The sequence below is a fragment of the Oncorhynchus kisutch genome, linkage group LG5 (genome assembly GCF_002021735.2).
Source record: "Oncorhynchus kisutch isolate 150728-3 linkage group LG5, Okis_V2, whole genome shotgun sequence".
Lineage (NCBI taxonomy): Eukaryota > Metazoa > Chordata > Actinopteri > Salmoniformes > Salmonidae > Oncorhynchus > Oncorhynchus kisutch.
Window position 1 is genome coordinate 72,693,857 of NC_034178.2, and position 13,318 is coordinate 72,707,174.

A 13,318-nucleotide genomic window follows, 5' to 3' on the forward strand; every position below is an offset into this window, starting at 1 on the left:
CAACATGACCTCATGTTAATCACTACCACCATCTCCTGGGTCAGCTCAACATGACCTCATGTTAATCACTACCACCATCTCCTGGGTCAGCTCAACATGACCTCATGTTAATCACTACCACCATCTCCTGGGTCAGCTCAACATGACCTCATGTTAATCACTACCACCATCTCCTGGGTCAGCTCAACATGACCTCATGTTAATCACTACCACCATCTCCTGGGTCAGCTCAACATGACCTCATGTTAATCACTACCACCATCTCCTGGGTCAGCTCAACATGACCTCATGTTAATCACTACCACCATCTCCTGGGTCAGCTCAACATGACCTCATGTTAATCACTACCACCATCTCCTGGGTCAGCTCAACATGACCTCATGTTAATCACTACCACCATCTCCTGGGTCAGCTCAACATGACCTCATGTTAATCACTACCACCATCTCCTGGGTCAGCTCAACATGACCTCATGTTAATCACTACCACCATCTCCTGGGTCAGCTCAACATGACCTCATGTTAATCACTACCACCATCTCCTGGGTCAGCTCAACATGACCTCATGTTAATCACTACCACCATCTCCTGGGTCAGCTCAACATGACCTCATGTTAATCACTACCACCATCTCCTGGGTCAGCTCAACATGACCTCATGTTAATCACTACCACCATCTCCTGGGTCAGCTCAACATGACCTCATGTTAATCACTACCACCATCTCCTGGGTCAGCTCAACATGACCTCATGTTAATCACTACCACCATCTCCTGGGTCAGCTCAACATGACCTCATGTTAATCACTACCACCATCTCCTGGGTCAGCTCAACATGACCTCATGTTAATCACTACCACCATCTCCTGGGTCAGCTCAACATGACCTCATGTTAATCACTACCACCATCTCCTGGGTCAGCTCAACATGACCTCATGTTAATCACTACCACCATCTCCTGGGTCAGCTCAACATGACCTCATGTTAATCACTACCACCATCTCCTGGGTCAGCTCACCATGACCTCATGTTATACTGAATAAAAATATAAAATGCAACATGTAAAAGGATTGGTCCCATATTTCATGAGCTGAAAAAAAAACACAATCTGCACCCTATTCCCTATATAGCCTAGTGCACTAATATTAAAATGTACACTATGTAGGGAATAGGGTGTGATTTGTAAGTCAGGTCTCATGCCATAGCATTACACCTGGAGCCGTTCAAAACATCTGTTATTCTCCAGCGTCATCAAAAGACTACAGTTTCACCGTTTCCCCTGTATTCAATTCTGATCCCGATAGAGATGGAAAACACACACTCACACAGTGGTAGCCGGGTTACAACAGACCGGGTTCATTCCCGGGCTGTGCCACAACCCGGCCGCGGCTGGGAGTCCCGTAGGACGGCGCACAATAGGCCCAGCGTCGTCTGGGTTAGGGGAGGGTTTGGGCCGGTGAGGCTTTAATTGGCTCATCGCACTCTAGCGACTCCTTGTGGCTGGCCCGGGTGCCTGCAGGCTGAACGGTGTTTTCCTCCGGCTGGCCTTCTGGGTTAAGCTGACGGGTGTTAAGGAACGCGATTAGGTGGGTTATGTTTCAGAGGACGCATGACTCCACCGTCACCTCTCCAGAGCCCGTTGGGGAGTTGCAGCGATGAGACAAGATCAAAAAATTGGGGAGAAAAGGGGGTAGAATTACATGCCTTCACCAAACTACGATAACCAGAAACCACACCATCCAAATGAATACAAATGGGGATGATTTGGTAGTTGTTTCATATGTATATTTGACAAGGGCCGTGTGCAATTAAAACATAAAGTTAACTCTTTCCTTGATCTCACAGGAAATGTTATGCATTGTACCAGATATGCTGTAGCTAGAGCACTAATGGTCATCTCTACTCCCTAGAGCAGGGCTCTCCAACCCTGTTCCTGGAGAGCTAACATCCTGTAACTTGAATCCAACCCTAATATATCACAACTCATTTGAATAATTAGCTGGTTGATAAACTGAATCATCCTAGTTCCAGCTGGGGTTGAGTGGTAGGAGACCGGTAGGTAACGTAAATACTGAGGGGAGCAGGATTTCAGATGAGATAGATGAAAGCGAAGTAGCAGTGTTTCTGAAGTATGACATGAGGTCTTAGATACATACCCAGTTAAGAGTCTTATAAAAACACATGAAACAGTAGGAGTAGGTGTTTACACCCCCCCTACAGACCCCCGCCATACACCCCCCCCCCCTACAGACCCCCGCCATACACCCCCCCCCCTACAGACCCCCGCCATACACCCCCCCCCTACAGACCTCCGCCATACACCCCCCCTACAGATCCCCGCCATACACCTCCCCCCTACAGACCCCCGCCATACACCCCCCCCCCTACAGACCCCCGCCATACACCCCCCCCTACAGACCCCCGCCATACACACCCCCCCTACAGACCCCCGCCATACACACCCCCCCTACAGACCCCCGCCATACACACACACACACCCCCCTACAGACCCCCGCCATACACACCCCCCCCCTATAGACCTCCGCCATACATCCCCCCCCCCCCCCCTACAGACCCCCGCCATACACCCCCCCCCTACAGACACCCGCCATACACCCCCCCCCCCCTACAGACCTCCCGCCATACACACCCCCCCCCCTACAGACCCCCGCCATACACACACACCCTACAGACCCCCCGCCATACATTCACACACCCCCCCTACAGACCCCCGCCATACATATACACCCCCCCCCCTACAGACCCCCGCCATACACCCCCCCCCCATACAGACCTCCGCCATACACCCCCCCCCCATACAGACCTCCGCCATACACCCCCCCTACAGATCCCCGCCATACACCCCCCCCCCTACAGACCCGCCATACACCCCCCCCCCTACAGACCCCCGCCATACACCCCCCCTACAGACCCCCGCCATACACCCCCCCCCTACAGACCCCCGCCATACACCCCCCCCCCTACAGACCCCCGCCATACACACCCCCCCCTACAGACCCCCGCCATACACACCCCCCCTACAGACCCCCGCCATACACACCCCCCCTACAGACCCCCGCCATACACACCCCCCCTACAGACCCCCGCCATACACACCCCCCCCTACAGACCCCCCGCCATACACACACACACCCCCCCTACAGACACCCGCCATACACCCACACACACCCCCCCTACAGACCCCCGCCATACACCCCCCCCCTACAGACCCCCGCCATACACCCCCCCCCTACAGACCCCCGCCATACACCCCCCCCTACAGACCCCCGCCATACACCCCCCCCTACAGACCCCCGCCATACACACCCCCCCTACAGACCCCCGCCATACACACCCCCCCTACAGACCCCCGCCATACACACCCCCCCTACAGACCCCCGCCATACACACCCCCCCCCTACAGACCCCCGCCATACACACACACACACCCCCCCCCTACAAACCCCCGCCATACACCCCCCCCCCCCCTATAGACCTCCGCCATACATCCCCCCCCCCCCCCTACAGACCCCCCCCCCCCCTACAGACACCCGCCATACACCCCCCCCCCCCTACAGACACCCGCCATACACCCCCCCCCCTACAGACACCCGCCATACACCCACCCCCCTACAGACCTCCGCCATACACCCACCCCCCTACAGACCTCCCGCCATACACACCCCCCCCCCCTACAGACCCCCGCCATACACACCCCCCCCCCTACAGACCCCCGCCATACACACACACCCTACAGACCCCCGCCATACATTCACACACCCCCCCCTACAGACCCCCGCCATACATACACCCCCCCTACAGACCCCCGCCATATACACACACACACACACCCCCCTACAGACCCCCCCCTATACACACACACTCCAACAGACCCCGCCACGCGTTCCCTCTAAATCAACGGCCATGGAACCCTGGAAACCCAACTCGTTTCCTCACTACACAAAATCAACACAGCCGGGCAGTCTTCTTCCTGGAAGAATAAACACTTTGGATGGGAAAATACATTGTAAAAAAAAACAACAGGCACGATTTAAAGCTCAGCTTATTTAATTAAAGGGGAGTAGAAGATATTCCACTCTACTCTTCTCCTTGGCTGTCAAGGCACTGCGTTTCACCACAACCACACAGCCTAAATACTTATAAAAATCTTTATCCTCTTATAAACTTGTCTGAGATGATCACAACAACCACTTCCTGTGTATCCACAAGGCTTCCGACAAGCACTAAAATAAGAGCACTTTATTGTACTTACAGTTCACAGAAATGTGTATTTTATTTTATTTTTTTATTTTTTTTAAATCAAGCTTTCCACAAGGCCTCAGATTGAAGCAGTAAAATCCACTGTTAGACTGCTCCATAGAGCTGGAAACAGGCATTTTGTGGTAGGGAAGGACAAAGAGTACAACAAAGAGTACAACTCCCTCTAGTGGTTCTCATAGGCAGCACACTATTCCCTATAGAGTACTACAGTATGAGTCATAATACCCATAAAACCTAGCAGTCACACAAGGAAAAAGGTTCCAAAATCGTTTTTCCACCATTCTTGTGGATTTTAGAAACACTTCAAATAAGGGCTGTGTTTCGTGTACCCTGGCCTGACGCTTTGGTAACAGTGTAAATCGCTCTCTGACAAGGTGACTTATGTCAATATAGTCGCCTGTATTTACCTCCCAAAAAATGTAACGCTAATTAGCTGCTAATGTGGCTATCATACAGAACTATAAATGCTTGTCTCGAGAATCACGTCACTCAACAGGGCCCATAATGATCTGGACGACGCTTCCTAAAGTAGCCATTTTAAATGCATGATTTAATTTATACAATTTATAAAAACAAGTCCAGCTTTCTAGTTAAATAGCTAGCTAACTTGGCGAAGCTAGACGTTCTTGATCATGTTTGTTTGTGTATGTGGGCGAGGGGACGGTAGCCCACTTGAAGCTACCCTACCTAGCGGTATTATTTTGGTCTGGCGTTTTGAGAGGCTTACTTTACTGCGGGAAGACATTGATCTGTTAGCTGGTACCCTCTGGACAGCAGATCATTAGTATAACTAGTAGACAAGGTTATGTCATCTTATTTAGTCCTATCTGCTATGGAGGTTTTAAAATGTATTGGGTATTCACACATTTTTTAGGTAGAATTACTGTCATGTTATTGATGTTTTTTTTTTTTAGGTAGAATTACTGTCACGTTATTGATGCCAAATTGTAAACCTTATTTGCACCTTCTTTATTCCAGAACTGCGTGTCATCACCTCTCAACTAGATCAGCTGTTTCAACCTGGAACACTATTCTCCTTATTTGGTCTGCTAGCATGTTAGCAGATACCATAGACTTCCTGAAAAGCAGGAGTGTGTTTTCAAAAAGTATCTCAAATACACCCCCCCCCCGGGATTTTGAGAACATGCATCCCAAGTCTCCAATGGTCCCAACTGGTTGATGTACAGACCTAAGTGACCACACATACTCTTCCATCGTTCACACACAGTGGACACAGATCACCATAGTAACTATGATTACTAACCTGGGACATAGATCACCATAGTAACTATGATTATAAAACTGGGACATAGATCTATAGTTCATGGCTCCCGAGTGGCGTAGCGGTCTAAGGCACTGCATCTCAGTGCAAGAGGCATTACTACAGTCCCCGGTTCGAATACAGGCTGTATCACATCCGACTGTGATTGGGAGTGCCAAAGGGCGGCGCACAATTGGCCCAGTGACATCCGGGTTTGGCTGATATAGGCCATCATTGCAAATAACAATTTGTTCTTCCCTGACTTGCCTAGTGAAATAAAGGCTACATTTAAATCAAAATAATAACAAACTTGCAGCACAATCAATAGGAGGTGAACAGTGCCTGGTGCTGAAAATATAGTTAACTTGTTATGCAAGTTTTGCACACCAACAGATGGAGAAAACCTACACCAGTGCAGCAATGCAATCTTAATTTTAATGTGACTTTACAAAACAACAAGAGGCCTTAATTGGAGTCTATTTCTCAGAAGTTTCTGTCCATGACTGATGCAACACGAAAAAGCATTAAAGACTGAGTTAATGAGTACTTGAGGTCACGGAGAAAGTCTGGACATGGCCTGCTCTCCCTTTTGTTAGGAATTAGGCACTTTCTCATGTTTACTACAGTATGTACTGTAGGCTATGTTTATTTGTCACACTGCACAGTAGCCTAATTAACAAATGAAGGTGGCTTATAACTTCAAAATGCTTTCAGATCCAAAATGTAAAAGCATATTGTACAGTCCTGTATTTCATCATAATCTTTATGCTTTCATTAATAAAATGATTAAAAAAATACTCTTTCAAATGCAGATGTTGATTTAGTTACGGATCCATAACAAATTACTATGGGAATAAATATCACTGATTTACAGAAATATTGGAACAAAGTTGTCTAATGAAGGCAAACATTGTAGAATCCACCAATCCTGTAGCCTACTCCCGACCATCACGTTGTACAGCGCCATTTTCCATCCAAATGGAAACCCTGAGGGTTTCGTTTTTCTCTGAATAGAAACACCATAATATTGATCAAATTAATTAAGTGAAATTTCTTAAAATCAATCCCATATACTATGTTGTTACAAAAAAAGCTTTTAAATTCTCTGGTAACGCCAATATGGAAGACTATCAAATGCTTCTCAAAGATGCCCTCTGGTGGTCAAACTAGCACTAACAGAAAGAAAATGGCTGACAATTAAATAACGTGCCACAGAATGCTGCAGCAGCCCGCAGGGTGTGATATAACTATTAAAAGAAGGAACCACTGTTTTGATAAAAGTCACCTTGTCTGAGAGAGCTTTTTAAATCTATCAAAACGTCACGCCAGGGAAAGCCTCCATTTAACACAGATTCGGTTTGAAAAGGTTACATTTAAAAAATGGTGGGAAAAAATTATTGGAACCAGTTCTGTGATTGCTAGGTTTTATGGGTATTACGATATGTCCACTGTGGGGCACTATATAGTGCTAAGTAATTAACCAAAATGTTATTTTTGTTTAGATTTTTTTTACTAATTGACCAATGTTCTGTAAACGCAATGCGAAGTGTCTCTTGTGATAAATCAAATCAACTGTGCCGATGTAGTAGGGCGTTATAGTTTCCAACAGGCCAATATTTGACAAAATTAGCACGTTTTCTGCGCTAAACTAACTACAATGACCATAATACATTGCGCGCCTACTTGTCCGGTCTGTGTGGGCCGAGTGGAAGTGGTGAATGCTATTTTACAGTAAACAAACTGACAGACTCAGTACGCTGATAGGGAAGGACAATCAACAAGCAGAGCACTTACACAAATGACGAATAATTGGCTGAGAGAAACTGATTAAAAAAATTGTGGGGGCTGTTTTGTTAGAGTTCAATGTGGCATAGCATTATTGATCATAGTCTGCTGATGGAAAAAAACTTATGTGTTATGGCTTCACATCCAAAGCATTTTGGGGCACTGTGAAGTCCATGGAGAATAAGAGCACCTCCTCCCCGCTGCCCACAACTGAGCCTAGGAAACACTGTCACCACCAATATATCTACAATAGTCGATAATTTCAATAAGCATTATTCTACGGCTGGCTATGCTTTCCACCTGGCTACCCCTACCAACAGCTCTGCACACCCTGCAGGAACTTGCCCAAGCCTCCCATGCTTCTCCTTCACCCAAATCCAGAGAGCTGATGATCTGAAAGAGCTGCAAAATCTGGATCCCTACAAATCAGCTGGGCTAGACAATCTGGACCCTCTCTTTCAAAAATTATTCGCTGAAATTGTTGCAACCCCTATTACTAGCCTGTTCAACCTCTCTTTCGTATCGTCTGAGATCCCCAAAGATTGGAAAGCTTCCGCAGTCATCTCCCTCTTCAAAGGGGGAGGCACACTAAAACAAAACTGTTTTAAACCTATATCCATCCTGGCATGCCTTTCTAAAATCTTCGAAAGCCAAGTTAACAAACAGATCACCCACCATTTTGAATCCCACTGAACCTTCACTACGCAATCTGGTTTCCGAGCTGGTCATAGGTGCACCTTAGCCACGCTCAAGGTCCTAAACAATATCATAACCGCCATCAATAAGAGACAATACTGCGCAGCTGTATTCATCGACCAAGCCAAGGCTTTCGACTCAGTCAATCACCACATTCTAAATCATCAGTCTCAATAGCCTTGGTTTCTCAAATTACTGCCTCGCCTGGTTCACCAACTACTTCTCAGATCGTTTTGACAAACTGAACTCTGAGGGCCTGTTGTCCGGACAGTAACTATGGGGTAACTATGGGGGTGACACAGGGTTCAATTCTCGGGCCGACTCTTCTCTGTTTATATCAATGATGTCGCTCAAGGTCCTAAATGATATCATAACCGCCATCAATAAGAGACAATACTGTGCAGCTGTATTCAACGACCTGGCCAAGGCTTTTGACTCTGTCAATCACCACATTCTTATGGGCAGACTCAACAGTCTTGGTTCCTCAAGTGACTGACTCGCCTGGTTCACCAACTACTTCTCAGACAGAGTTCATTGTGTCAAATCGGAGGGCCTGTTGTCCGGACCTTTGGCAGTCTATGGGGGTGCCACAGGGTTCAATTCTCGGGCCAACTCTTTTCTCTGTATACATCAATGATGTCGCTCTTGCGGCTGGTGATTCTCTGATCCACCTCCATGCAGACAACACCATTCTGTTTTCCTCTGGCCCTTCTTTGGACACTGTTAATAAACCTACAAATGGGCTTCAATGCCAAACACTCCTTCCTCGCCTCCAACTGCTTTTAAATGCAAGTAACACTAAATGCATGATCTTCAACCGATTGCTGCCCGCACCCGCCCGACTAGCATCACTACTCTGAACTAGAGGTCGGCCGATTAATCGGAATGGCTGATTAATTAGGGTCGATTTCAAGTTCTCATAACAATCGGAAATCTGTATTTTTGGACACCGATTTTGCCAATTGTTATTATTTTTTTTACACCTTTATTTAATCTTTATTTAACTAGGCAAGTCAGTTAAGAACACATTCTTATTTTCAATGATGGTCTAGGAACGAACGGTGGGTTAACTGCCTATTTCAGGGGAGGAATGATAGATTTTCACCTTGTCAGCCCGGGGGATCCAATCTTGCAACCTTACAGTTAACTAGTCCAACGCAATAACGACCTGGCTCTCTCTCGTTGCACTCCACAAGGAGACTGCCTGTTACGCGGATGCAGTAAGCCAAGTTAAGTTGCTAGCTAGCATTAAACTTCTTATAAAAATCAATCAATCAATCATAATCACTAGTTAACTACACATGGTTGATTCTATTACTAGATTTTATCTAGTGTGTCAGGTTATGCAGGTTGCATATAATCTGACTGAGCATACAAGCATACAAGTATCTAAGTATCTGACTGAGCTGTGGTAGGCAGAAGCAGGCGCGTAAACATTCAATCAAACAGCACTTTCGTGCGTTTTGCCAGCAGCTCTTCGTTGTGCGTCAAACATTGCGCTGTTTATGACTTCAAGCCTATCAACTCCCGAGATGAGGCTGGTGTAACTGAAGTGAAATGGCTAGCTAGTTAGCACGTGCTAATAGCGTTTCAAATGGCAGGAACTAATGGGGATCCATAATAAACCCCTGGGAGAGTAGCTGCTGCCTTGGCAGGAACTAATGGGGATCCATAATAAACCCCAGGAAGAGTAGCTGTTGCCTCGGCAGGAACCAATGGGGATCCCTAATAAATACAAGTAGTGAGAGATTTCAATCTCGCCAAAAATCTATACAAAACAAGACCTATGGGTTTATTTTGGACCTTAACTTGCCGCCTGTCTTCCTTCGGGACAACTCCTCCCATTTCTAGGGATGGAGACATGAGCAACTCTTCATTACAGTGCCTTGCGAAAGTATTCGGCCCCCTTGAACTTTGCGACCTTTTGCCACATTTTAGGCTTCAAACATAAAGATAAAAAAATAGTTTTATTTGAAGAATCAACAACAAGTGGGACACAATCATGAAGTGGAAGGACATTTATTGGATATTTCAAACTTTTTTAACAAATCAAAAACTGAAAAATTGGGCGTGCAAAATTATTCAGCCCCTTTATTTTCAGTGCAGCAAACTCTCTCCAGAAGTTCAGTGAGGATCTCTGAATGATACAATGTTGACCTAAATGACTAATGATGATAAATACAATCCACCTGTGTGTAATCAAGTCTCCGTATAAATGCACCTGCACTGTGATAGTCTCAGAGGTCCGTTAAAAGCGCAGAGAGCATCATGAAGAACAAGGAACACACCAGGCAGGTCCGAGATACTGTTGTGAAGAAGTTTAAAGCAGGATTTGGATACAAAAAGATTTCCCAAGCTTTAAACATCCCAAGGAGCACTGTGCAAGCGATAATATTGAAATGGAAGGAGTATCAGACCACTGCAAATCTACCAAGACCTGGCCGTCCCTCTAAACTTTCAGCTCATACAAGGAGAAGACTGATCAGAGATGCAGCCAAGAGGCCCATGATCACTCTGGATGAACTGCAGAGATCTACAGCTGAGGTGGGAGACTCGGTCCATAGGACAGCAATCAGTCGTATATTGCACAAATCTGGCCTTTATGGAAGAGTGGCAAGAAGAAAGCCATTTCTTAAAGATATCCATAAAAAGTGTTGTTTAAAGTTTGCCACAAGCCACCTGGGAGACACACCAAACATGTGGAAGAAGGTGCTCTGGTCAGATGAAACCAAAATTGAACTTTTTGGCAACAATGCAAAACGTTATGTTTGGCGTAAAAGCAACACAGCTCATCACCCTGAACACACCATCCCCACTGTCAAACATGGTGGTGGCAGCATCATGGTTTGGGCCTGCTTTTCTTCAGCAGGGACAGGGAAGATGGTTAAAATTGATGGGAAGATGGATGGAGCCAAATACAGGACCATTCTGGAAGAAAACCTGATGGAGTCTGCAAAAGACCTGAGACTGGGACGGAGATTTGTCTTCCAACAAGACAATGATCCAAAACATAAAGCAAAATCTACAATGGAATGGTTCAAAAAAAAACATATCCAGGTGTTAGAATGGCCAAGTCAAAGTCCAGACCTGAATCCAATCGAGAATCTTGGAAAGAACTGAAAACTGCTGTTCACAAATGCTCTCCATCCAACCTCACTGAGCTGTTTTGCAAGGAGGAATGGGAAAAAATGTCAGTCTCTCGATGTGCAAAACTGATAGAGACATACCCCAAGCAACTTACAGCTGTAATCGCAGCAAAAGGTGGCGCTACAAAGTATTAACTTAAGGGGGCTGAATAATTTTGCACGCCCAATTTTTCAGTTTTTGATTTGTTAAAAAAGTTTGAAATATCCAATAAATGTCGTTCCACTTCATGATTGTGTCCCACTTGTTGTTGATTCTTCACAAAAAAATACAGTTTTATATCTTTATGTTTGAAGCCTGAAATGTGGCAAAAGGTCGCAAAGTTCAAGGGGGCCGAATTCTTTCGCAAGGCTCTGTACATAGAGATATCTGGTGGGGGGGGCAGACACAGCGAGGAAGAGAAGAGAGAACATGCGATCGAGAGTGATAGCATAGGCTATGCTGCAGCAAATGTAGGCCTCTCTGTCACAAGAGAAAAACAATTACCATGATGAGATGAGTGCAGTTCACAATGCATGTAATGTCCCCAACCTGAGCGTTGATCATGCAAATAGCAGACAGAACGCCGTAGCCAGTAGAGAAGTCCGATTTAGACATTGCATATTATTTAACAGTTCCTGTCACGTCATGCTGTTCATTTAAATTAATTAATTAATTAATTAAAAATCAGTTTCTCACAATTATTTATACCCGGGAAAAGGGTTTGGCCTTTAAAATCTCAGTAACCCGGTTCCCACTATTCAACCCTAGACAGTATATGAATAGAAAAGGTGTGTACAGCAGTAGTTGTTGTTATCTAGGATGAGCCTTGACAAGAATACAGTATACAAACACACATAAGTTAGGTAAAACAGTATGTAAACATTATTACAGTGACCAGTGTTCAATGACTATGTACATAGGACAGTAGTCTCTTAGGTGCAGGGTAGAGTACCAGGTGTTAGCTGAGCTGGCTAGTAACAGTGACTAAGGTTCAGGGCAGGGCCCTGGGCGGAGGCCGGCTAATGGTGACTACGTACATAGGACAGTAGTCTCTTAGGTGCAGGGTAGAGTACCGGGTGTTAGCTGAGCTGGCTAGTAACAGTGACTAAGGTTCAGGGCAGGGCACTGGGCGGAGGCCGGTTATCAGGCTATGACTCGGGTGGCGGAGGTCCTTGATCATCTTCTTGGACATAAATACCGGGTGCTGTAGATGTCCTGGAGGACAGGCAGTGTGCCCCTGGTGATAAGTTGGGCTGACCGCACCTCTAGAGAGCCCTGCGGTTGCGGACAGTGCAGTATCACAGGTAGGGATTCAGACTCAGGGTGTTGAAGGCTGAGCTGGAGTCAATGAACAGCATTCCTCCTGTACGGCGCGATGGAGTCGTCTGTTGGGGCGGTATGCAAATTGTTGTGTGTCCAGGGTGTCGGGTAAGATGCGTGAGGTGATCCTTAACTAGCCTCCCAAAGCACTTCATGATGACAGAAGTGAGTGCTACGGGGCGATAGTCATTTAGTTCAGTTACCTTCGCTTTCTGGGATACAGGAACAATGGTGGACATCTTGAAGCAAGTGGGGAAAGCAGACTGGGATAGGGAGAGAAACCTGAAACGACCTCAAAAAACACTAATAGTGCACTACTGTATGTGGCTTGGGACAAAACAAGTTCATTTCATAGGGAATCGGGAACATTTCAGACTTGCCTCTATTCTCAAAGCCATTTCTGTATAACGCTGTGTCAGAGGGATTTGAGAACTTGTCTTGAGCTGATATAATTCCTGAAAGTGGGTGAACTTATTAACACATTTCCTTATCAAACCAAGTACATCCATATCAAAACCACATTATTTTCAGTACGCTAGCTTTAGAACTCTTGTCAGCACGCTAGCTTTAGAACTCTTGTCAGCACGCTAGCTTTAGAACTCTTGTCAGCATGCTAGCTTTAGAACTCTTTTCAGAATTCTAGCTTTAAAACTCTTGTCAGTCAATAGCATTCTTTTGGACATATTTCTCTGGATCAAAAGAAAAGTAGAAGATTGTTGTTTCAAACCTTTGAGGGTTTTCTTCAGATGAGAGAGAAGGCCTCCAAGTCGCTGCAGGTCAAAGTAGTCCACCTTCCCATTGTAGAAGAGCTGAGGCGGAACATAGGCCTCTGGAGAGGGAGAGGAGGGGAAG

General features: G+C 46.1%; 1 protein-coding gene across 3 annotated transcripts in view; it reads right to left on the reverse strand.

Moving 5' to 3' along the window:
- Nucleotides 1-13,318, reverse strand: part of rnf123 (ring finger protein 123) — a 292,970-nt gene that overhangs the window by 251,119 nt on the left and 28,533 nt on the right. For all 3 annotated transcript variants that reach the window (XM_031825763.1, XM_031825765.1, XM_031825764.1), the window contains exon 20: nucleotides 13,194-13,295. In XM_031825763.1, the coding sequence (XP_031681623.1) occupies nucleotides 13,194-13,295 (102 nt within the window). The remainder of the gene's footprint in view (nucleotides 1-13,193; nucleotides 13,296-13,318) is intronic.